General features: G+C 48.0%; 1 protein-coding gene and 1 gene segment (V, D, J or C); one reads left to right on the forward strand and one right to left on the reverse strand.

The window, feature by feature from the left end:
* Positions 1 to 8,511: 8,511 nt before the first annotated feature.
* On the reverse strand, positions 8,512 to 10,515 carry LOC103000730 (T-cell receptor beta chain V region E1-like). The segment is given in 3 exon segments: positions 8,512 to 8,648; positions 9,903 to 10,190; positions 10,461 to 10,515. Coding segments are annotated over 3 exon segments (480 nt in total).
* A 4,482-nt stretch (positions 10,516 to 14,997) lies between these two features.
* Positions 14,998 to 23,113, forward strand: LOC103001000 (putative DBH-like monooxygenase protein 2). The gene is given in 13 exon segments (XM_007177263.2): positions 14,998 to 15,306; positions 16,208 to 16,354; positions 17,571 to 17,732; positions 17,974 to 18,057; positions 18,888 to 19,054; positions 19,240 to 19,343; positions 19,533 to 19,699; positions 20,018 to 20,109; positions 20,395 to 20,491; positions 20,619 to 20,678; positions 21,777 to 21,907; positions 22,458 to 22,572; positions 22,871 to 23,113. Coding segments are annotated over 13 exon segments (1,878 nt in total).
* The last annotated feature ends 2,793 nt before the right edge of the window (positions 23,114 to 25,906 follow it).

Genomic DNA, 25,906 nt, shown 5'->3' on the forward strand with positions numbered 1-25,906 from the left:
GCTCTCATGATGGGAATTCTAGACCATATGACACCACCTGTCGCCAAGTCCAGCCTCAGAATTAAATCTAATCAGTGTCCTGAGTTGCATCACACATACCTGTCTCACCCCTGCCCCACAGAGTGGGTGACTGGTACCTACCTGTACTGTGATTATACATGGCAGCCCTCCCTCCTCACCTAATGATGATGATGGCAAACTCCATACCCCTTAGGCAGTTGGAATTTATGGAGTGGCAATTGTGTCCTCTCTAACGAATTGATCATTGACTTATTGAAAAAAAAAAGGCCACTCGATTGCCATCTTCGGCGACAAAACCCCTACTACTTGCACAGAATTCAATAGCATGTGCTTTTGGCAAGTTACACATGGCAAACGGAAGTCTGAGAAGGATGGAGCTACATAGAAGTCCCAGGGAAGGGAGCGGGTTTAAGGAGGGGTGCTGTTGGAGGAATGGCGCTTGGTTTCTCCCTGCCCACACAACTCTCAGCACCAGACACAGATTCTGGACATTCATTTTGCAGGATTCTCAGTAGGGACTTGCGCTCTGAGAGGTTAATACAAAAGTTAACTGGGGCTTAGGACACAGCAGATGAACAGGGAGTCCAGGATGGATTTTGCCAATATACGTGCACGTGGGCTCTTTCTATTATGCCAGCTGCCCCGGGAACTGCATTCTCCCCCAGTTATCACTCTTGCCTTTTTCTTCCTTCCTTTTCTTTTCATTTCACCTCTGCAGCTCCATTTACCACCTGAGAGTTTCAACTGATACTTTTCTATGGGGAGTGGCCTTTGGTCAGTTGACTGAGAATCAAAACCACAAAAACAAAACCGAGTTCTAGAGAGTTCTGTCTGTGGCCATTACCAGGGGACTATTACACCCTTATGGTCTAGCTAGGCAAGAAGAGAACTCCTCTCAGGAAGCAGAATTTCCAGCAGAAAATCTTGTGCTCACTAGGTTCTAAAACCTCTAAGTCAATAAAGCCCAGCTTGCGGTGTTGAACAGCAACATTGTGTGTGGATTATTCAGTGCTATTGTGAGCACTTCACCTTCATGTATGTCATTAGTTGAATTTTTTTTGCTTTGGAAGAAACATATGGTTTTTGCAGGAAAGCACCTCAGCCTCTGTAGATGTTTCCCAGTTTGAAATGGTGCTACAGTTTCAATAGATCATGCTGATATCTTACAAAGCCAACTGATCCTAGGTGATGAAGCAGATGGTAAGGTCACTGAATTCCATGGGCATCAGCCTACTGTCTCACTGCTACCAGTAAGGTAAGTAAGGTAACTTCCTTGGTTGGAAAGTACATTCCATTTTTGTGGAATATATAAGGAATTCAAGGATGGTGGTGCTGAGAGTGACGATGGCAAAAGAAAGAAAATCCAGATCTAGAATATGTCGGGAATTCCCTGGTGGTCCAGTAGTTAGGACTCTGCATTTTCACTGCCGAGGGTGTGGGTTTGATCCCTGGTCGGGGAACTAAGATCTCACAAGCCACGTGGCACAGCCAAAAAAAAAATAGAATATGTCATGTTCAGTGAGAACAAATAGCTACTCCCTCCATGACAAAAAGGGGCTCATCTCCCACCACATGGCTGGTGGGAGACCTGGGGTACCAGTGATATGTCATCATTATATTAAGGGTGAGATTGGTCACTGACACTGGCAAATTGGGTCTTTGCAAGAAGTCTCTGCATATGCTCCGTTTGGTTCCATTGCTCACTTTGTTTGAGGAGCCATTTAAAAACCACTCAGAACAATGAGGAAGGACTTCAGAACAGACCAGCTTGTCTATTTGATCGTTAAAGTCTTCTGCAGTGAGAGCATTTTGGTGAGAATTCTCATGGAACACATTTTCCTGCTCCAAGCTGACCTTGAAGAACGTTTGTACATAATTCTTCCTCAAATAGCTTAACCCCATTCCCCCATCTTGCTTTTTCTGACTGCCTACCAGGGCAGACCACCAGCCATTCCTAAGAAATTCAAATAAATCTTGACCTCAAGAAAGAGAACTAGATATGTTGATTGAACTTTTGTCTCCTGAGAAGAATTCAATCCTCCTTTTTCCTTCATGGCATCCCTCTGAAGGGTTTTAATATCACAACAGTACACGTGCAATTGGACCAATATATCAACCAAAGTTATGCATAATCAAGGTGAAGTCTTTTCACCCTCAGTGAACTGTTCAGGGAGAAATCTCTTTGAGGTCATAAGTGTGGATTGAGGAAAGGCTGCCCAGAGCAATTGCTTATGCAACTAATTTGGACACTCAGGGCCTGATTTACTTCTGCTCCATTTATCTTTCTAATTGAGAATGGAATGCTACTGAGCATATCCAAGTTAATGACAAGGAGAGGCAGGTAGCCCCACCTAGAGCAAGTTTCATGGTCAACAGGCGGTCGGCAGTCTGGCATTTAATCTACACCTGACCCTAGTAGCAAACCAGAAGTTTTTCCCAAAAAGCTACCGTGACTTTGCTACCTAGTTTAGGGATCTCTGTATTGATTTTCTTATTAGGCTTTGCCATACACTTCATCTAGGTTGCTAAAAATACTGTTAGCACCATTGAAGCCACAGAGTTTAAACCCAAGAAACAGAACCAGTTGCACTTCAACTTGTGCAGGCTGGAGAATCTTTTCTGACTTAGTCTCTCCCTAAACTAGCAACTTTTTAGATCACTCATTAAATGGCTCAGAGCATGATATCCTAGTGAGATATATGTTGCTCATAAAATTTAGAGACCTTCGGACATCACTCTTAATGGTGGAGAGCACAAGTTTCAACAATGCGTTCATTTCAGTGGAGGAACTCACCATACACCCACAAGCTTCACTGCAGAAGCAGGTGATTCTATTTTTACTTGTTGCATCACCTACTCATTACCACACATCTGTTTTCCCAAGACATCTGGGAAACTTGCTACTTGCTGTCTGGTCCTATCGACATGATATCATCAATACAGCAGACCAGTATGGTACCCTTTGAGAATGCCAAGTCCCTTAAAGATTACATTCAGGTACAGGGCCAGAGCAATCATGATTGCTCTGGAGGTGAAATATATACTGCTGTTTCTGCCAAATGAAAGCTAAGTAATTCTGAACTTCTCAAAGACAACGTATAAAAATGCACTTGCCGTGATCATAAATGGGTAAACAGAAAAAAAAATGTTGTGGTATAGCCATACAATAGAATACTTCGCAGCAATATAAACGAATGAACATTCGATACAACTATCAACATGGACAACCTCAAAATAATTAAGCTGAGTGAAATAAGCCAGACAAAATGAATACGTACAGTATGACTCCAGTTTTATCTACATGCACACAGATTTACAGTGACTGAAGGCAGATAAGTGGTCTAGTGTAGGCAAGGATGCAGAAAGTGGAGTGAGGGAGAGGTAACGCAAAGGGAAACATTTCTACGCGTGATAAATATGTTCATTATCTTGACTATGGTGACGATTTAATCACATGTTTAACAAACCTGTCAAACTCATCAAATTGTATGTTTTAAATATATGCAGTTTATCGTATGACAATTATATTTCAATAAAGCTGTTAAACAACAACAACACAAATGCACTTGCTAGGTGAATAGTTGCATACCAAGAATGAAGGACTGTATTTATTTGCTCTGGTAAGGAGGCTACGTATGGAACAGCAACTGTAATTGGCATTACCACCTGATTACCTAATAATCGAACACTATCATTCCCCACTACTCTTTTGACTTGGGCCAAGCTGAAGAACTGAATGGGATTATAATAGAAATTACCACCCAGCACAGTTTGAGTCTGTGTTGGTAGTACTGATCTCGGCAGTGCACTCATGCTTTAGATTTACTAAAGGAAGTTTCCGTCAACTTCCTCTTAGCCTTTTCTACAACAAAAGCCCTCCTGTCACAGGCCAGGGAGAGATTGTAATAGTTGTAGCAATTCTACCAGTTGTAGATGAAAAAGTGCACCTCCCCCGACAACAGTACACATAGGAAATAAGGAAATAAATTCAGAACCCCATTGAATTGCTCTAGGAAAGACTTAGGTTAAAAAAAAAGAATCCATGAATCCCTCAATTTTCATAAGCACCACTCTGATCAGAGGGTGGCACGAACCATGTCTTCCCACCACCACAAATTAGAACTCATTCAGGTTCCCTCAAAAAAGTAAGCTATGTTCTTGTCCGCGGAGCACAAGTCGCCAGGTAAATAGACACTGGTCACTTTTCTATAAGCTCGAAGACTCTCAGTGTTAGAATAGAGTCCATTCTCCAGCTCCCTTCCGCTCAAGGGGCATTGAATCAGTTAATATAACTAACAGGTCTGTGAGCGAGAGAGAAGGCTGTGATACTTTAGCATATTGACTCACATCGGTCCACTGTTATCAGATCTGTTGGTGTTTTTTCTGGTTGGTTTTTTGATTATGTAAATCAAATAAGAACTTGAACTTCCTGTCAATTTCATTCCCAGGGATCCCGTTTTTACAGAGGACCCTTGAGAGAATCCTCTTCAAGGCCCCAAACATCATCATGTAATATCATTCATTTCCATTTTAAGAGTTAGAGAAGCAGGTGAAATTAATAACTTGACATTGTCTATGTTCCTTTAGCAAGTTACATTAAAATGTAAAAGGTTCTTTGGCAGGAGATAAATGACACTGAAGGAGGAGAAAATGTGACACCTATAACGTTCTCCTTCAAGGCTTCTCTGTTCATTTGCATTTTGTGTTTTTAACAGAAAACAGGACAGAGTCTACCCCTCAGTGTCCTGAAGGGCGGGATAAGTCTTTCTCATTTTAAGTTGCAGCACTGGGCATCCTGCTGTCATATATCTAAGCCGTATTCTCTATCAGCTCCACAAGTAACATTGCTAGAAATTTCCCTCTCCATCTGCCTTACTCCTTTATCTCTCTCAATTTGTTCAGAATTTATGTAAAGAAAATAGGGGTGTCACTCATTAGCCTCCTCAAATCCTAACAATACATCAGGATTTGCAGAGCATGTTGTTCCATTGGTGATACGGCCTATAACCGCCATTCTGAAGGCTGCAAAGCTATGATCCCAAAATCTAAATGTGAACGGATAGGGTCTCACAAAAACTAGGTGAAGATTAGGCTAGAGCTTGTTCTTGTGCACAGAAATGAACACCAGCTACTGCACTGATGAGACTTTCAAGACGTCTTAGAATTTAATTTAGAATTTCTTCCTTCGTGTATTTACTTCAAGGATGGGAGGATCTGAGAAACCATAAGAATGAGCTCTGTTCAATAGGGAACCAGGGTGGGAAAAAAAAAAAAGCCCTGGTTTAAAGTCACTGGCTCAAACAATTGGAATAGAATCAAATTGCCCAGCGGAAGCTAAAGATGGGGGTTTGAGAAGCTGGGCCAGGGGAGGACACTGACAGGAAACCCCAAGGCCATCACTCCCAGGCCCTTTGAAAACTCACACAGTACTAGGCAGCTTGATTATCTTACTCTGGGGTTTCTGGCAGCTGCTCTGACCAAAATTAAACCAATATGCCATAGAGACAAATGTCTTTCCCTGTCTTTCTCCCAGCCCATACTTGCTCGTCCCTGGCTCTCCGAAGCCCCAAACCCCTACCCCGACCAATTTAATTGGCACGTCTATAATCCACAGAGCTCCATCTACAACAGCAGCCCAAGACCTGGGTCCAAGGCTGTCCTTTGTGAAAGGAGTTTAAACACCCTCCTTATTCAAGTGACTCATCACCAAGCCAAACTTGCTATTACATTTTTCTACCTTAACAGGCCCAGCTCTAATGACTGGGCTTCTGTTCTGTTCCTGCAGTAAAGTCACCCTTGGTATCCCAGTTCCATTAATGCTGTCTTTGACGTGACAACCTTGTCTGATTCTCTGGCTCCTATAAGCCTAGGACTCTGCTTTACTCTCCCCAGGTGGTGCTAGAAACCCATAAGAGGCCAGCTTCCTGCTGTCACAACGTCCTGCTGCTAAGTGCCTGCCATACACTTTGTTTCCCTGGCCTGCCACGCCTCCACTGGCCACCTGGCCCTGACAGCCTGCCTGGTTGCCCTTGTACCCTCACTTCAGTACGCTCTGGTGTTAGCTTAGCTGACTCCCCCCGTTATTGTCACCCCCATCCCCTCTTTGACTCCTACCATCTGCCCCTCCACTGCAAGTTCATCTAATTTCTAGATTCCCCCAAAGAGTGACCTAGGGTTAGTGTAGTTGAAAGAGTGTGGATTTGGGATCCAAGCTGGTATTTAATCCTAGCTTCAACAGCTACTAGCTGTGTGTCCTTGGGCAAGTAATTAAGTAATTTAACCTCTCTTGCCTTAGTGTATTTATCTCTCAAATGGGACCCATAATACTTTTCTGGATTGTTGGGAAAAAATAACTTATGTAAGGCACGTAGCATAATACTTAGCACATAGTAGGCACTCAAGAAATCATAATTCCACTGATGCCTTTACCAAGGGATGACTGGGAATCTGTCACCATTTCTTTACATCTGTGCTTATTTCTTCAATTAGAATTAAACTTATTTGCTGGGACTTCCCTGGTGGTCCAGTGGTAAAGACTTCGCCTTCCAATGCAGAGGGTATGGGTTTGATCTCTGGTCGGGGAGCTAAGATCCCACATGCCTCGCCGCCAAAAAAACCAAAACATAAAACAGAAGCAATATTGTAACGAATTCAATAAAGACTTTAAAACAATGGTCCACATCAAAAAAAATCTAAAAAAAAAAAAGAATGAAAACTATTTTCATGTCCAAACATGTCAGGATTCATCCCAAACCCAGTTTATCCAGTTCATCCCAGTTTATCATCAACAAGCTCCCACCAGGGCACTCTGTGTGTATGCCCAAGCTCAAGGGACCCTTGCGTGGATCCTGAAACCCTAACAATTATTAACTCATTATCAACTCCCCTCTCCCCAGGCCCACCTGTATTTAATCCCCTACCTTCACATTAGACCCCCTCTTGCTCCCCTGCTCAGGGGCCCTGAAACGATGGCATATGGGTCTTAAATACTAGCTGTGTTTCTGCTTGGGGCTCAGGAGTCTGAATTATAACCAAGATGTTACACAAAGATATATAACTCCTTTCTTTGCCGCTCGGAACTACAAGAGAAATTTTGAGCTCATGCTTTCTGCTCTCTGAGGACCTTCTAAATGAAAGAATAAGGAAGGAAATAAGAGGGGTAAAATTTGGAGGAAGTAAAGAGGAAACATGCCTCATATTTCTTGAAAGTCACACCCTACCTAGTAAAATACTGACAACTGAGCAGGCATTTTTATACATTGATGGATTGATTGAGAGAGTGACTGAGACAAAGGAGAACAAGTAGACAGCTGTCGTTGGTGACTGGATTCACGGGCCAGTCCTTCAATTCCACGATCTTCAGACTAATCCAAACCGTGAAGATAACTATGGGGCAGAAGCTGGTTTACACAATCAGAACATACATTGCTTTTCCCTCCAAGTGATTAGATTTAATCAGTACAATTCTGTCTGTTCCAGTCTGATCCTGAATCCAGGGTGACTAGCTTGGCCCTTTCCTCACTCTTCTTCTCGGGCCACTCACCTGACCTGCTCCATGTGGTGTGTAGACCTCCCTGCGTTCTCTGACCATATTCGCCAAACAGCCTCTCCTGATGGCATCACCAGCAATGTTTTCTATTTCCCCCAACCAGGATTTGAACCCGGGGCCCCAGCAGTGAGAGCACTGAGTCCTAACCACTGAACCACCAGGGAATTCCCACATCACTAGCAATGTTATGTGCATCTTTTTTCTGGAGGGGGGCAAAGATGCCTGCCAGGTGACACCTCCCCCATCCCAGTAGTAATGTATTCATTATGCAGAGAGAGGTGTTGAGAGTCCTAGACGTAGAATCAGAATTCCTGTTTTTTGAGGCCTGGTTCTACTACTACTAGCTATGTGACATCAGGCAAGTCACCCAAACTCTTGAGCATCCATTTCCCTATTTTTAAAAAAATGGTGGTATGTACTTGCCTAATAGAGCATTTGAAAGTATTGAAGGAGAAAATGAAGTTAAATATACTTTGCAAAGACATGGACAAATCACTCTTATCAACCTGAAGACGGGAGACTCACAGGACATTGATCAATATTTCCTATCTGAGTAACCAGGGAATAACATTATCCATTCAGTCAAAAAGCATCGTTTGAACCCCTACCATCTGCCATTCTGCGAGGGCTAGTTTCATCACCATGGAATCAAGGATACAGGCAATAGTATTAAGGCATATTTCATGGTCTGAGAGAGCAGAATTGCATCCAGGAAGTCGCCAGAGAGCTCTCAGGGATTGAGGTTGAAGGGAACCCATCAGAGCAATGGTCCTTTCCATCACTCCAGCCAGATGCTTGGCTGTAGTTGTTTTAAGACCTGCCAGCAGAGGGCCCCAGCTTTCCTTTAAGAGCCGGTGGCCCAGGGCCTCCCTGCCCTACCATCTCCTCTGTATTAAACCGCCTCTTGATGGCCTCTGACGGCGGACCTCGCAGTGATATTCTCAAACAGAGGCACCCTTCCTGGAGAAATGAGAGAATACAGGTATCCAAAGGCCCCCAGGGCTCTGGGCCAGGCTCTCGACCTCCTCCTCAGCCCTGTCCTTGTCCTCTAGAGTCGGGCAGGTGTTCGCCACCACACCTGAAAGGGGCTGAGAGAAGACCAACACCTATGGCTGCTGCCATGCCCTTGGTGCAGGTCGCGGAGATTCGTGGGCAGATGGCGCTCCCTGATGGAAAAAACTTCTCACTGCCCACAAGCACTGAGGAAAGAGCAAGTGCCTGCAGCTCTGCACCGCAAACCACCCCGCACCCACCCCGCCATCAGCGGCGGGGCTGCCTTTGAAATGCCTCCTTATTCACTCCCTCCCACCCTGCACCCCAGTTACCTGCTCACGTGGTCCACACCGTCTGGGATGGAGAAGCTCCGAGCCGGAAGCAGAGTGGATTAGCTGCAGGCCGGTCTCCCATCTCTGCAGGGGTCTCAGGATGGGGGTCTCTCTCATAACACCTCTCCCACCGGTTCCCGGCCATTTGTCTGGGGGCTGAGCCCCCTCGTTCGGCCCTGACTCCACGTGTGCCCTTCCTCAGGCTGCAGACCCAGTTCTGAGCCATGGCTTTTAGGTCAATATTTGGTAAGTCCTCCGCTACGGAACCCAGACGCTGGTCCTTTCTAGGTCAGGCCCTCTCTGTGGATCTTAATTTTAGAAAGATCGACTTGAGATTGAGGTGTGAGAAATTTAGGCAGTGCTGAGCGCCGAGAATGTGGATCTAATTGGAAAAAACATGTGCTTATTTATTCCAGGGGTGTGAGTGGGGGGTCATACGTTGAGATATTCACTCTACCCCTTTTCTGAGCTCCCAGAATTTCTCTGGGTTTCTTTTCAGCGCCCCTCTGGGCACTGATACTGGTATTGAAATGCAATATGCTTTTTATACACGCATACTGTGGAGAAAATAGCTAACAGTGATTGCTTCCAACATGCCTCTGTATTTTCCTAAAGGCTTCACCTGAATTGTGTCGTTTAATCCTAGCAGCAACCTTCTGAGTTGGGTAGAGTTACTGTCTGTACTTTGCAGACACAGAACCTAAGTTTCAGTGAGATGAGGTCTTCCCCAAAGTCCCAAGTGGCAGAGCCAAGGCTGCCCCCAGCCCTGCAGAGCCCACGGGTCGATTGCTGTGCCCATTTGGCCGAGTGTCTCTGAAGCGCAATGGGAAAGTGGCAGGGGAGGTCTGCTTGTAGTAAAGAGGCCAGAAGGGAGTCTCTGGGTGGGGAGGAAGCAGGCTGGGGAGGGCCGTCAGGGCAGAGGAGGCGGAGGAGGTTGGGTCTGTGGTTGGGAACCAGGAGTGGTTTTTATTCATTTGCCCAAGAAGGATGTCTCACTGTGTCTTTACTGCAGGTGCAGAATAGGGTTCTGCCCTGGGTCACGTTGGCCACGTGTAGGCTCAGCTCTCTGTCACCGACCCGCGTGGCCCGGTAATCTGCTCCAGGAAGGGATATGGCCTCCTCATCCCCGGAACTCCGCAGACTGGCCAGCACCTGTAGCTGCCCCTGGAGATCCTGTTGGTACCAGCTCATCCAGGGGTACTGGGAATCCTTCAGGATGCAGCGCAGGGTTTCAGCCTGTCCGCGAGGTACCAGGACCCACCTGGGGCTTTGCTCCACCAAGCTTGTGTCGGCGTCTGAAACACACAAGCAGGCCAGGCTAAAGGTCCTGGGGGTAGCGGTCACTGCCAGAAATAACTAGTTACAGCCAAATCCTGAAGAGGGGGTCCTATGAGTAAGGCCAAGAGGAGGCTGCTGGGAACAGGACAGGTATTCTCACAGGGCGAGGAGATTCGTAGAGCTGGGATCAGGGAGCAAAACCTTCTGTACCTACAGGGGCCCCAGTGCCCCAGTCCCTTTTTCCCCCCCTCAATGCACCGAGTGGCTGTCTCTGCCTGGCCTCTGACCTGTGCTCACTGCAGCCATGAGAACCCAGCCCCACAGGATGGGAAATGGGGCCATTCCCGGGCCTCTCCAGCAGGGCAGTGGGACGGGGGGCCGTGGGACAGGGACGGCCTAGGCAGGAGAGCCGATCCTGGCCTGTAAGGTGGCGATTAGTGTCTGAGACTCTCTGGGCCCGACACTCAAAAGGGAGTGGCTTTTCCAGGAAACTCAATATCTTATCTCATCTTCTCACTGAGGCTCAAACCTCAAACTGGAGTTTCCTGTTTCGGCACCCAACACACACTCACACTCGTACACACCCCCCAGGCTCACTGAGGGCCTTAGTGAAGGTACCTGGCCCTGCACCCTCTCAGCTGCCTCGCAGAGATTCCAAGCTGAATCCGTGCCTCAAATTTTTGCAAGGAATTAAAATACCTCATTGCAACGAAGCCACACTTGCAGATTGAACAGACATCTTCTCATAGGCACAGAGGCTGCTGCGGGTCAGTGTTGGGCGGTCGGCAATGGACACTCACCTCCAGTGACCTGTGTTTTCCTCTGTAAAAGCAAATACAAACCAAACGGAAGAGGCTCAGTTCTCCTGTTGAAAATAAGGGGAGAGACTTCCCTCCCCTCCATTTTCTTAGAGAATTTACTTTAGAAAACTTGTAAGTTCTTTCTCTGTCTCTTTGAAATGCATACACTCTTCTTAAAAGCTAAATCACCTCTTGCCAGCATTAAGACCCAGGAATGTCTTTCTCAAGGACCTGTAACCATCTCTTCAGAATATAAACATCAAGGAAGATGAGCTTAACTTAGTCTAAAGCAGATGGCTGGCACCGAGTTGCAAAATGATTTCATCATAAAGATATATAACATGTTTATTTCTCCTTTGGTAAAGCCAATTTGCAAACACAGATAGACAGCCCAATTACCAAGTGACTTCAGCATGAACTGTGGATTAACAACAGGTCCTGTCGAGTCCTCTCATTTGAGGACTAGTTATTGCTTATCTTGAGAACACGTGTGTAGTGGTTTTGATCTGCTGGCCTGTATGATAGGCCGAAATTTCTTTTTGTCTCTGCAATCTCTTAACAAAATGTTTGTGATGTGTATCACATTCTGACTTAATGATTATTCAATAATAAAACTGTTTTCTTTCTCTTCTACCTTTGTGGAGAGAGTCTCTGAGTTGGGAGGGGATTTTGTTTTTAATTGTATTTTCCCAGCAACTCTCAGTGCTGTCACTTCCTGGTAGTGTGAACTTGGACTTCAGTTTCTTCCTCTGTAAGACGAAGATAATAATGAAAGCCATTTCATAGGAGTAAGTGGATTCATACATGAACACTTCTGAGGATAAAACTTGGCAGAGACTAATCGCTTAATGAGTTGACCTCTATTATTGCAATTGTAAACTTCCGATAAAAACATAATTATAGTGGCTTTTATTGGTCTTTAATCTCCTATCACTTAGTAATCAACTGAGATTCAAATCACAAGTTCTCGTAACTTTTTAACATTGATGAGAGGCCTCGTGTTTTGGTAACCAATGATGTGGGAAATGAGATTTAAAGGACCCACACCTACCATGGCTACAACCTCAGCATTTTATACACAGAACTATGGCGACACAGAGGGGTCTAGCAACCAAACTTTACTCTTTCAGGACCTGGGGCTGCACAACATTCAAGTTGGTGTCAGGACACTCCATAAATGGAGAAAGGAACTACAGCAGGGAGAGGCCGCAGACCCATCTTCCGAGAGAGTCTGTATGTCTGGGCCCAGCAGCGGCCTGGCATCCTGGGGGTCTGTGCCTCCCAGAGTCACCATTTTTTCTAATCTGCTGGAGTTTTAATACATGCAACAATACGGTTCACATGAGTCTGGCGAAAGATAACAGTCATTGATGGCATTTGGTGATGGCATAATACAGTTTACAATTCACTTGGCTCGCTAGCTTTGAAACTGTGTGGTTCCTGATTTTTTAAAAATACAGATTTTCATTATGTACAATTCCGTGTGTAACTTCATTAATATTTTCTATATCACACTTTCAAATTTGCATAATCTAAATGCGCACAAAATGTCAATTGCACTACATTCTAAGTAACATGTGCTGATTCCCTTTTTTGGGGGGGAGGCGGGAATCTGATTTTTTTGTATGTAAGTTTCAGGTGTACAGCATTATAATTCAACACCTGTAAACACTGCAAAGTGATCTCCACCACAAGTATGGTTACCATCCATCACCGTGCAGTTGACCCCCTTCACCTGTTTCACCCACCTCCGTGTCCCCTTCCCCTCAGGTAACCTCTGCTCTGATCTCATGTGCTGAGTCACTCTTGTCTTTGGCCCCCTTGCCTATTCCCAGCCGCATCCATCACTCCAGAGAGGGAGAGAGATGAGCTCTGTGAAGCATTGCCCAAATCACACCTCTTGAACACCAGACCAAAGGACACGCCGAGATGGTGTGTCCTCACAAGCCTCGTGCACTTAATCCTGAGGTTTGCTGCCGAGAGAGTCAACTCTGGGATTTGGATGATGAAAGGAAAGGGGGCTGGGAGAGGGGAGAAAACCATAACTGGGGAAGAAAAGGAGAAAAAGTCGAGAAAAGCCCCATGGAAAGCCAGACAGACAGGACCCAGGAGAAGAGATTCCCTGAGCTGTGGTGGTCACTGGTCCTCCCCAAGGCCAGCACTCTGGCCGGTGAGCGGATTGCAGGAAAACGGATCCTGGGCCCATCTTGGTTTACAGGGCTGGCAGTCCTATCTCCCGGCCCCCTTCTGCATTTGTCTTAATCCCCAAGTGCGATTGGGATCAGAGTGTCTCTGACACCCCTGTTATCTCCTCCCTGGCTCCGGTTCCTCAAGGTCGGTGCCTCCCCAGGCTCCCGTCCTGGGCCAAAGTAAGCCTCTTCCTTCCAGGTGGCTGCTTAGCTCCCTACCTGCTCTGCCTGCTCAGAGGTGGGCGGTATGCTTGCCCTCTTGGGAACGGTGTTTTCTCCCCACCGCACCCCAGTTACTACTCAGGTGCTCACAGCAGCTACAAACAACCTCAGCTGGATCCTTACCAGCTTTGATGGGCTCCACAGGTAATGAGAAGAATAGGCGGGGCCTGAATGGAGGCATAAACAGAGGTGCCAGCTTCTTCCCACTCTCACTTAAGCTGGATTCCCGTGTGGAGACATGTGGTCCGGATTCTGTGATGGAGGAGGCCCTCGAGGCGTGTATCCTTGTTAATTTTTCAGATCCTCTCCGTTGTCTGATGGAGGAAGAACACTGAGGGTCAAATGATTATCAGCTCTGCCACTCACACTGGAAGAAAGAACTCTAGGATTAGAGACTTTGGTCCCCTCCCTAAGGGGCAGCCAGCAAATGACACCAGCTCCCTCCACCGGGACAAGCCATGGTAGAGATGCCTCCAGGGGGCTGAGTGTCTTATGGGTGTCTGTGACCTAAGGAAATAATGGAAAGAGCACCATCCTGGGGGCAGGGCCCCTATGGTCTTGCAGTTAGCTCTGCCACCGACGGGATGGGGGTTCAGGCACTACGCATGTTACTCCCTGATGTTCCCACTTCCTCATCAAAAAATTAAGTGGACTGGAATTTTTGGAAAATCAAGTGGATCTAAAGTTCCTTTTCACTCTGGTGTTCTGATATTTTAATATTCCTCTGCGTTTCTACTGTTTGCCTCGTACCAAAGAGCTTGCCAGCAGGGAAGTGGGCCAAGACTCCAGTGGAGGGTCCCTGAATGTGACTTCTCCAAATGGCAATTTGTGGGAGGAAGGGCAAAGTGCAGAGCATCCCAAAGGCAAATGCACATTGATTCCCCATTTTCTCCCTCTCCTTCCCCACCTCCTCCTCCTCCTCTTTGCCCCTCCCCAGCGATGTGCAGAAACTCGAAGCTGCCCCAGACGTGCCCATCTGGAAAGCTGATTATGGGTCCTTCACCTCGACACGTCCTTCCAGGGATTAGTAGCAAAGACTCCTCCAGGAGACAGAGATCACAGCCTTCCCCTCCCCCCTCCCAACACCTCCTCTCCTCCTGCACTGTAGGGAGGCTGGAAGGCAGGGCCTCTTGGAGCCCCACCCCCACTCCCTGTCTGTGCATCATTTCTATACAGAGACAAAATAGAAAATGCCCATAAGAAGTTGGGGTGAGGGACATGTGCCAGAGGCCAGAGCGCTCAGTAAGAACATCCAAGGATACAGGGATGGTGGGGGCAGAAAGGGAGAGAATGGAAGGAGGAAGAGGGAGAGGCAGGGAGAAACAAAACCTCCTTGATTCTGCAGGGTCCCCATGGGTAGGACACTGGTATTGGGTCAGGATGGAGGAGACTGAGTGATTCATTCCCCAGAATTTCATGCCAGGTCCCTACTCCAGGGCAAGGGCACCCTTCTCTGGGCACCTTACGCCTCCAAGTTATGTAAGTGGCGCCACTCTGAACCCAGAGATAATCAGATCAGAAGAGCCCCAGTCTGTCCCTCCCCCGTGGCACGGTGCCTGGCACAGGCAGAGATGCATAGAAGTCTGTACTTCTTGAGTGTCCATCTAGGAGAGATGCTTCAGGCCCCAGGAGCCATGGCCTGTGCCCTTCTCTTTTGGCTTCTCCTACTTACGGCCCTGCCGACCTCCTCTCGAGGCAACCACCTGGGCCCCACATCGCGTCTGCGTTATTCCACGTTCCTAGATCCTTCTAATGTCATTTTCCTGCACTGGGACTTTGACCTTGAGGCTGAGATCATCACTTTTGAGCTCCAGGTCCGGACAGCTGGCTGGGTGGGCTTGGGTATCACAAATCGCTACACCAGAGTGGGAAGCGATCTGGTTGTTGGAGGAGTCTCGCCGGACGGCAATGTCTATTTCTCGGTGAGTGTGAGGGTGACTCCCTCCCAAGCGTGAGGGTCTCTTGCTGGGTGGAGGGTGGCTCTGAGTCCTGGAAGGATCCGCATTTTCCAAACACATCCAGGCCCAGGCCCAGAGCACCAACTGACGGCTGACCTCTCCCTACAGAAATGGTCCATTGGAGAGTTTGAAGCTAGGTCTTCCAGACTGCATGTCTCTAAGTTGCCAAGGGAATGGAGCCATTGGACAGAAAGAGAGCGAGTCCTGGACCACGATCTCGGTGCAGGTCACTGGGGGGAGAGTCAAAGCTGTTTGGTGCACAGTCCTCATCTTCAGTTACCTTTAGGCTCAAATACACCGCAGCATAAAATAATCTAATAACAACATCAGCACCTGCAACAATAATAGCTTAAAACTGTTACTCATTTTTGGTTAAGCAGGCATTGGTCCAAATTCTTTGCACATTAAACCTCACAGCATCACCATGAGGTTTCTTACCCCATTTTACAGATGAAGACGCAGCTCACCCGTCTCCCAGTCTCACTCAATCTAAACTTCATTTATATGGCGAAGTGTCCATGTTAAGAGCCCCATGAGAAGAGGAATAGCATAGACAGGTCAGAGAATAAGTGAGCTTTTAAGACTTAGGGATATAGGAATATTAGGATTTATGGAGACGAGATTTGAAATGGGAGAAGTAAAGCAAGGTCAAGTGGTTAAACTCCATCAGACACCGTCCATCCGTCTTCCCCACGAATCCCCCCTCGATGCCATGCTCTGTCCTAGGAGCAAATTATATTAAATAATACAGACCTGGGTTCTGCTAATTTGGTACTTTAGGGGGGCTAAATGGACCCAGACTACTCAGAATCCATGACCACTTAGGGCTCCTGGTTCTTACCCCTTGACCTTCCCTGGACCCCAGGATGAGCACCTGGTAGACGAAGACGCTCTGGAGGAGGACGAGAGCCAGGACGCGGAGCTGCTGGCACTGACAGAAGATGCCATCTATACCACGATGCGCTTCTCCAGGCCCTTCCGCTCCTGTGACCCTCATGACTAAGACATCACGGTAAAAGAGGGAGGAGAGAGGAGCATTTGCTCACAAGCAGCCTCTCCTTCTAGGAGGTGAAGTCACCCCCAATCTGGAATGGCCGTGCCTGTCAGGCAGCCAGTCTCGGTTCCAGGGCCCTCACCTCTCTCAGCCTTCCCAGGCACGGCCACAATCCTGCCGCCTCTGATTCCACCAGCCCTCTACAGGTGGCCTCCCACTGACAGCCCCATGCCACCCTCCCTAGTGTCCCCTCCTGAAGAACCTTGTCTGATCTCCTTGAACTTCAGTGTCATGAACCAGATGTGGACACAGGCTCAGAGAGGGGACATGAGAGGGGGTGTGACTTACCTAACATCTCCAGCAAGTCAGCCTCTAGGCAGAACTGGAACCTGACTAGTTCTGACCCCCAGTCTGAAGCGTTCTCCTTTCTGAAACCCCTAGGTGGCGTTTTGGGGGGCTCCAAAGAGCTCTGGTTCTTTATGTCTCAGTGCAGAAAGAATTCAGGGAGAGGCAAAGTGATAGATAAGAAGTGACTTATTAGAATAGGAAGCTTGTGAGGCTTCCATCAGGTGGGCGAGAGGGTGCCGCCCCAGAGAACTTAGTGGTCTACAGTTTTACAATCAAAGGAAAAGTGGGGAGGGGGAGAAGACCAACTTCTTCCTCATTCTTGAGTAGACACAAGCTTCCATCATCAGCTCCTCCTCCAGGTTGGGCAGGGGAGTTTTCTTGTCCCAACATTGTCAAGCCAGGACTGTCATGGCACTAAGGAAAAATTATTTCAGGTCTCAGTACCGTGAGGGTCTTTCACTTTGAAATGTCACCTTTCCATAAATTATTGTTTTTTATGCGTGCAGAGAGCATGTCCTAGGGGTCATTAACTTACTGAGCTCACTGGGCAGGATGTGGGTCTCATGTCACCATTGTTTTATTGTTTGGGGGCATGTCTCATGCTTCTGTGGCATGGTTTTGTTGCTAAGCAAGCCTGCTTGGTTTTGTGGTTAAGTAAACCTGCTTTCTTGAGTAATCATTAACTTACAGGGGTCCGCCATACTTTTTTCTCTACTTACAATCCCCTTGTGGGATTAACTATTTAATCACCTACTTTGTCCCTTTACTCTGTCCCTATAAGTTCCACTGTCGATGTGAGCAAGTGGCTTGTGTCGGTGGTTGGGTGTGGATGTGTGCAAAGTGCTGCTCAGGGGCTGCAGCACCTCGATGCCCTTGACACCCTCAGAGTGACACTGTGAGGGTGCTTGCCGCCTACGGCCCAGATGCCACTCTGAAGTTGGATCAGGAGCGTACTTTTGTGAAGTCCATCTTCCTGCTCCAAATTGTCCACCCCAATGATCTCGATGTCCCCGAGGACACCATCATCCATGACTTGGAGATCACTGATGTAAGACCCCTCCTCCCCACCCAGCCGCCTCCAGCCACTGCCCATCTTCCTCTCAATCCAGACCTTCCTCTTGCACCCAATATTAGTACGTTCCTGGAACTGAGGTTCCTCTGACTCCCCTTGGTCCCCCGAGGATGGTCAAACTGGCCCTCAAGTGGCCGCCCTTCCCCGACCTGTCCCTTCCCCTGCTTCTCTGCGAGCCTCCCTACCACCTGCTCAGCCTCTGTGTGTCCTGCTCCAGTTCCTCATCCCAGAGGATGACACCACGTATGCCTGCACCTTCCTCCCTCTCCCCATCGTTAGCAAGAAGCACCATATCTACAAGGTACCATGAAACAGGCGGCAGGACATTGTCAAGGTGGTTGAGATAGCAGTGGGCATGGTTCACTCTGAAGAGATGGTGTTCAGAAAACTGCTGGGGGGATGCAGGAGGGAGGTGGTCAGGAGAACATGGGGGCCAGACCAGGTTTGGTGGAGGTGGCAGGTTCATGATTTCCTGAGCCCAGAACTATAGCTCCCAGCACTGTTTTATTCACGCCCCACAGTGCAGCAGCGATTTTGATGATGGTCATTGGTTAATAAGTGTTTGCAAAGAACAAAGTATAAGTCCTGCCCTGGGCCCAGAATTGTGTTCTCTTAGCCCAGGAGGAGGTGCAGGCTGGGGAAACGCAGCCAAAGGCTGTCAAGTCGGGAAAGTCTGGCTAGAGGAAACTCAAATTGGTCACCTGACTTCACATTTAAGTGATTTCAATTTTGATCGAATAAATAAAAGTATGACCTTACAATGAGTGGCAAATGTGTGGGAGCCACTGTTTTCTTTAGAGAGTGAATCCAACAAGGCAAATCACATGCTCAAATATAGAGAACTGACAAGGTTCTTAAAGAAAAGTAGAAAGTCTTGGGATGTTCCCGGCTGGATCAAGTGTGTTGTGCTTTCAGGAAGGGATTTTAAAAGGGTGAGGGCTGAGAGAGGAGTCAGACTGAGTGCAGGGGAAATGATAGGTTGGGGAAGGAAAAAAACAAGAGGAAACGGAAGAAAAAGAAAGAGAGAGAAGTGGGGACTGGGCATAGTTTTATTTGGGGAAAAGGAATAGGGCGCATAAGGACATGGCCCAGAAGATCTTGACCACACTCTGTCCTGCGTCCCCCGCCCAGTTTGAGCCCAAGTTGGTCCATCACAAGGAGACGATGGTGCACCACATCGTGGGGTACGCCTGCGGCAAGGCCAGTGCTCTCCCCAAGGGCATCAGCGACTGCTATGGGGCCCACCCCGCCTTCTCCCTCTGCTCGCAGGTCATCGTGGGCTGGGCTGTCGGGGGCACAGTGAGTCGTGTGATGAGAGAAATCGGCGGCTAAGGGGACACGTGTGGTTGGGCAACTGGGATTGTTGGATTGATGGAAGGTGGGGAAACGGGAGGTCTGGGATGAGGGCCAAAAGACAAGGGCGGGCCCGGGTCCCTGCACCTACTTCCCAGCCATTCTTGCCGCCAAATCACCCTCCATCCAACAGTTACCAGTTTCCAGGTGAGGTGGGTATCTCTATTGGGACGCCTTTGGACCCCCAGTGGGTCCGACTGGAGATTCACTACAGCAATTTCCACAGCCTTCCTGGTGAGCACCTAGAGCATTTATGGGAGAGCAGCAGGTGAGGCTGGCCGAGTCCTCTAGGTGTCGGGAAGGGGATGCACGCCTACTCCTTTTGCTTGCAGCGCCCCCCCCCCCCCCGCTTTCCCAGGGCCTCTTTCTCCCCACCGTGCGACACGGTCTCCTGCATCCTGTGATTGGTCCTTCCTGCACCAGGTGTGTACGACTCCTCGGGGATTCGAGTGTACCTCACGGCGCAGCTGCGCAAATATGACATGGGTGTCCTGCAGCTGGGCTTCTTCACTTTCCCCATCCACTTCATACCCCCGGGCGCCGAGTCCTTCGCGTCCTACGGGCTGTGTAAGACGGAGAAGTTTGAAGAGGTGAAGCCGGGAGGCACCCCTCCTCCCTGAGCTTCCCGGTTCCCCATCGCAAATCTGGTGTGACCCACCAGGCACAGCTTGGGCCCCAGACTTGGAGAATGACCACTGCCCGGTGCTCAGGAAAATCGCTCACCTGAATGGGGCGGGGGAGCCAGGAGGCAGGGCTGCGGGGCAGGAAGAGGGGCCAGGAGGTCCAGTAGGGACTAAAGGGGTGTGTCTCAGTCATAAGACGAAGGTGTCAGATATGAAAGGAGGAAACCGAGGAGCGGGGCCAGACGAGAGTTCCTAACAAGCCAGGTGGTCTCCTCCCTGCCACAGATGAACGGGGCCCCGATGCCTGACATCCAGGTCTGCGGCTACCTGCTCCACACCCACTTGGCTGGCCGCACTCTGCAGGCCGTGCAATACAGGTAAGGAAGACACAGATTGGAAGCTCTCCCTTCTGTATTTGGAAATAAATGTTAGCAATAATTATTTATTCTGCGGCATGACGTTATGCTCAGTTGGGAGTAGGAGAAGCTAGAACTATCCCTAGAGTAGTGATGACAGGAATATGACAGTGGAGGGAGGAGCTTTTTCATTTTACGGGCAATCTGTGCCCACAGAATGACCGCACAAGCTGCTTCTTTGTTGATAGACCCCCTCCCTGCTTCATCCTCTCCTTATTCCTGTCCCCTCCCCTTGTCCCCCTCCAGAAATGGAACACAACTCCGAACAATCTGTAAACATGATTCCTACGACTTCAATCTGCAGGAGACTCGAGATTTACCTTCTCAAGTGGCCATCAAGCCGGTGGGAGCCTGGGGGGAGGCATGGCTGGCGTCGGGGGAAGGCAGGGTCAGCACTCACTACTGTTAGCCAAGAGGACTGTACCAGTCCCTCTGTGTCTTACTTTGAGCCTTTGTTTCACTCTGCACAGGGAGATGAATTGCTGGTAGAGTGTCACTACCAGACGCTGGACCGCGACTCCTTGACTTTTGTAAGTACCTCTCTCCCCATTGTGGTCAATGACAGTAGCCTCAGAATAGAGCCCCATCCCTGGCCTTGGCTATCACGTGACTCAGATTATTCCAGCTGAAGCCCCTTTCTTTCTCCAATGGTATTACCCAGGCGCATGGGGCTTCATGCTCTCGCATCCCCATGACTGTAAGATGGGTACAAGGATTCCCGTTTTCTCTGTCAACAACCCACTAAGATTATGAAAGGAAAGCATGTGATAGTGTCTAAGAGCGTGGACTCTGGGCCTGATTGCCTGGGTCTGAATGTCAACATGATCATTAATAACTTTATAACCTTAGACAAATTATTCAGATTCCTTGTGTCTCAGTTTCCTAATTCTTAAAAGAATTAATACTATCTATCTCATAAGATTTGGGGGAGAGTTGATTAACATGCCTAAAACATCTAGATCATTGCCCGACTTTTTGTAGATTGTTGGAGTTAGCTATTATTATTATGGTCACAAGGAGCCCATATTTTGTGTGTCAGGAATGGCTCAGTGCCTGTAGGATTCAAAATGGATTGCATGCTTCCAAGGAAGAAAATACAGCCATACAAATGATTACAACACAAGTTAGAAAGTAAAATACACCATAAGAGAAGAATGGGGAAAATGCACTAGGGGAATTCACAGGGGAAAAAAATCATCAGGTCCTATTACAGTGAACTGAACATGTGACATATTTGAGTGGGTCCTGCTTTTGACATGTAGAGATGGGGAATTCCAGGGAAGCTCAAAGGGAGTGGCTTTTTCGGGAAACTCGTATCTTATCTTCTCAACCATCTTTTCTCAAACCAGGGCAATAGCAATGGAAATGTGGAGGATGGGGAAGATACGCGGGATATTTCTTTGGAAATAATATCAATAATTGTCCACCGATTAGAAACACAGGAGGAGAAAGCAAGTGTGGTGAGAAGTAGTAAATAACAATTAGTGAGCTGGCTCAAGGTTAAGGGAAAAGGAAAACAGTCTCATTGGTAGAATGATCACCTAATCTAGTTTCTGCCTACCTTGTTCCCCTCTCTCTGCATGCCTGTGTATCTCTGTCTCTCCATCTCTCTCTCTCTCCTTCTCCAGGGGGGTCCCAGCACCGTTAATGAGATGTGCTTCATCTTTCTCTTCTACTATCCCCGAAACAACATCTCCAGCTGCATGGGGTACGCTGACATCATCCACGTGGCCCATGAGCTGGGGGAGGAGGCATCAGAGTGAGTCATCCTGGAAGATAAGACCCTCAAGAGTGACCTCTAGAAGTTAGATCACTTGTGTACAAAGTATTTGTCTGCCTTTTTCTCATACACTACCTGATTCAAAGACTGTTTACTTTCAAGTAGTGACCCTTAATTACTTGGGACTAAGGGGCCTCCCTGAGACTCTGATGAAAGCGCTGAAACTCCTTTCCAAGAAAAATGCACATCTTTGCAGATACATCCCATTTCACATATAATTTCAGGACATTTATAGTTTCCCTGAAGTCACCCTATCAACCTTCTTGGACTTCATGGCCCCCAGATTAAGAAACACTTCTTTAAAGAGTCAGAACTTTCTCTTTTTCACTTTTAAAAATTCTCTTCTCTGAGCTCTGATGATATTTCTCCTTCTGCCAAGCTCACGGTTGTGCCATTGAGTTGTAAGACATTCCTTATGGTTTATGCCAACATGGAGCTCATGCTAACAAAAGTGAGGCTACTTTATACACATTTTGTCAAAGCTTTCAGTCAACCCTCAACTAGTGTCTGTTCTTCCTGCCCATGACAGTTCCATGGAAGGCATGATGGCCATGAACAATGTAGAGTGGACCCCGGAGAACATTAAAAAGGCTGAGAAGGCCTGCAAGGAGGCCCAGCAGACGGTGATAATAAAGACCATTGATGTAAGTGTCCCAGGAGACACCACGCTCCCGGGGTTAGGGATGGAGGGGAGTGGGAGGGTGGTGGACGAGGCCGGAAAAGAGAAGAATGAGGGGTATGAATGACAATGGCAGGAACGCTGGGTCAGAGAGGGAGAAGGTGAGGGAGCAGAAAGAGGGCTGACGCTGCTCTGGGTGTGGATGGTAGTCTCCCAGTTAGCCTGTGAGGCTGCAAGGACTGGGGATTACCAAGTAAGGTCTTAGGAGAGGAAAGGAGGTGGGGATGCTTCCACCTTCACCCATGTTCTCCCTTCTCCTGCAGGAGCTAGTGGAAAACACAACAGGCTGGATTCCGGAAATCATCCCTGCTCCCCGGGGTCCTTGCTTGGAGTCCTCCAGAGGCAAAGTGGAGCCCCAGGACAGAACCCCTGCAGGCTTCAGGGCGGCCCCCATGGCCCTCTCAGGCTCCAGCACTGCCACACCAAGGCGCCTCCCCCTGACTGCCCTCTTGTTTGGGCAGGGGGCCGTGTCTTGGCTCCTAGCCACCCTGCGGGCTGGAGCCTGATACCGTCTCCTCATGTCACATACTCAGGCCCCTCCCTGCTCAGGCCTCCCCTTATCACCAAACACAGAAACTCCCCTCTGCTTTGGCCCCCAAAGTCCCCCATCTGTGCCCTTCTCATGACTTCGGCCATGAAACTGCAGGCGTGGGCGTGGCACAGAGTCCATAAAGCCTTTCCCATGAGAAGCGCGGCAATCCATCCTTTAAAGCTTTAGAAGCACTGGTGGGACCACACATTTTCTAACAAAATCTAGATTCAAGGCTGGGTGAGGTAATGGGTCTCTGAGCAGTCCAGTGCCCCAGCTTGATTGAGGGGATGCCGCGTGGGGAGGAGGGGGCTTGAATGCAGAGGGGGAGCCCTGTAAACCCTCCTCAGCCCATGCTGGCCCTGGAGGGGCTCCGGTTTCTCTTTTCTTCTGACATTTTTGTCCGACCCTCCCTGTGAGGCAGAGGCAGCAAGCCACATGTGTGATTTGCAGTAAAGGAAGGTGCTCTGTTTACAAGGAACAAAGCTCAAGACACCAAATTAAATAGAATTCAACCCGCTTCCTGTTGCCATCTCTTTCCTTTGAGCCTTCGGTCCAGGAGAGGCAGCTGGGAGGTCTCTTGAATGGCTCAGGATAAGGCATCCAGAGGGCATCTGAGGGCCTGGTGGCCCAAAATGCAACATCTAAGGCAGGCCTTGCTTACCTCACCTGTGCCTCCACTGTCAGATGATCTTTATTTACTCAACAAGTACCACTTTCTCAACACTCAGATCACCAGGTGTCAAGAGCCTAACTGGCCAGGGAGGCTGACTTGGGCTCTGGGAACAGGTCGAGGGCATGCTAGTCCATGAACTGCCTTGCTCATGGTTCCTAACTTCTGGAAGGGACCCCTACCCTGAATATTCCGAGGTGTTTAGAGGGATCCTAATTCCCTGGAGATCAGGGATCTAGCCTCCGTAAACTCTTTGCCACTGCTTGAGGGGCCGAGCAAAGAAGAAAACACAGCTTACCCAAAGCCAGAGGGATCGTCTGGGTTCACTGCTGGGCTTCTCTGTTGTCATCATTCAAGGGAAATGAAGGCTCTCCTTTAGGTAATAATCTTAAAACATGGTTGAGGCCCTTTGGCAGCAGTTTGAAGTGCACAAATTACATTCTACAGCATGAAGAAACACACAGATAAAAATGAATCTAGATAGAAACTGAAAACAATCAAAGAGACCTTTTCTCTCTGGTTTGCCCAATTAACAAATAAGTCTGACATTTCTATTCCAATCTGTGTTACTCCAAGCCCCCCAAGCAAATTCTTTCAACCTCGATCTTTTAGGTAAAAACAGAAAGACAAAAAAAGAAGAACCTCCTGGCTGGGTTTCTGATGACAAACCTCGGTCTGTGCTACAGCCTTATTCTCGGGTCTGTCTTGACAAGTTCAAGTCAGCTGGGCAGCTACTCCAAGGTTCTGCAGCCAGAATCTTCTAATGCTCCATTTGTATAGCTCATGGCCCTGTGCAGTTCCTCTCCTCCGTACCCACTTCAAGTTCTGGTTCTTATTAAGCCTTCCTTCTTTCATTTTATTTTCCTCTCCATCTCTTGATCTCAGCATTTAGTCACCATGCACATATTCACTGAGCATTCTCTGTGAGCTTGATGTTAGGTCAGAACAGAAGCCACCAAAATGAACAGGAAATGGACAAGTACCCCCCGCCCTTGTGGAGCTGAGGTGAAGCTTCTATAAGCCCCCGGCTGGCCATTTTCTCCTTGGGTTCACAGCATCCACCTCTGAGTCTTTCCCAGTGCCACGGATCATTTCCCCCGCTGCTGACTGCCTCCAGAGAGGAATTATATTTATATCAACCTATGCAGAATGATTTGTTTCTACATTTAAAAGGGATGCATTTATATTGATATTATGCATATATATTAGACGGGGGTCTTAGACAGTACTGCTGGGGAAATGTTTGAAAACCTTCCTACACAGGGTAGGAGCGTGAATTAGATGACCTCAAGTGTTTTTCCAGTTTATGTGTTTTGTGACTGCAGTTTCCAGAAAGCCTAATGATACACTACAAAAAGAAGGGCTCAGAGTTGAGGTGGAAAGGGATGACCCCAACTTCCTCCTAGAACCTTCTGGCAGATGGGTCTCTGTCATTCCTCATCCCTCAGTGGTCTCTAAGTTCAGGTCAGCTCTGAGTGACTCTGAGACTGTAACACTTTTTCCATCTCACCTCCTCTACTCAAAACCCCATCTTAAATGTTGAGAGTAAATAAAGGATTTATTCCCTCATTACTTTTTTCTGTGATGACCAGAGGACCCACAGGCTAATGTTTACAAGGATCTGGTCTTTCCTGAGGAATAAGAATATTTTGTTACAATTTCAAATTTATAGGAAAGCCGCAAGAATTCCCATATGCCCTATAATGAGCTTTATCCATTGTTTATATTTTGCCCCATTTCTCTCTCCCTCCCTCTCTCCTCTCTTCCCATCTCTTCTATTTGTCTCCTCCTCCTTCTGCTTCTTCCTCCTTCCCCTGTCTCTCTGTCTCCCTCTCCTTCATGAAGCTGATAACTTAGTTTCTTACTCCTGTTTGCTAGAATTCTCATCACATTTAAATTCCTGCTATACTTAGCTGAGACGAACAAGAAAGCTCCCCGACTCCACTGCTCCACCACGGCAGTGACACCCAACCTTGACAGCATATCAGAGTCACCTGGGTGATGGGAGAAGCGTCCAGGCATTAGTGAATGATTAAACTCTCCAGGTGTTTCCAATATACATCCGAGATTGAGGACCACTGAACCAGAAGTTCAATT

This window comes from Balaenoptera acutorostrata, chromosome 7 (assembly GCF_949987535.1).
Source record: "Balaenoptera acutorostrata chromosome 7, mBalAcu1.1, whole genome shotgun sequence".
Lineage (NCBI taxonomy): Eukaryota > Metazoa > Chordata > Mammalia > Artiodactyla > Balaenopteridae > Balaenoptera > Balaenoptera acutorostrata.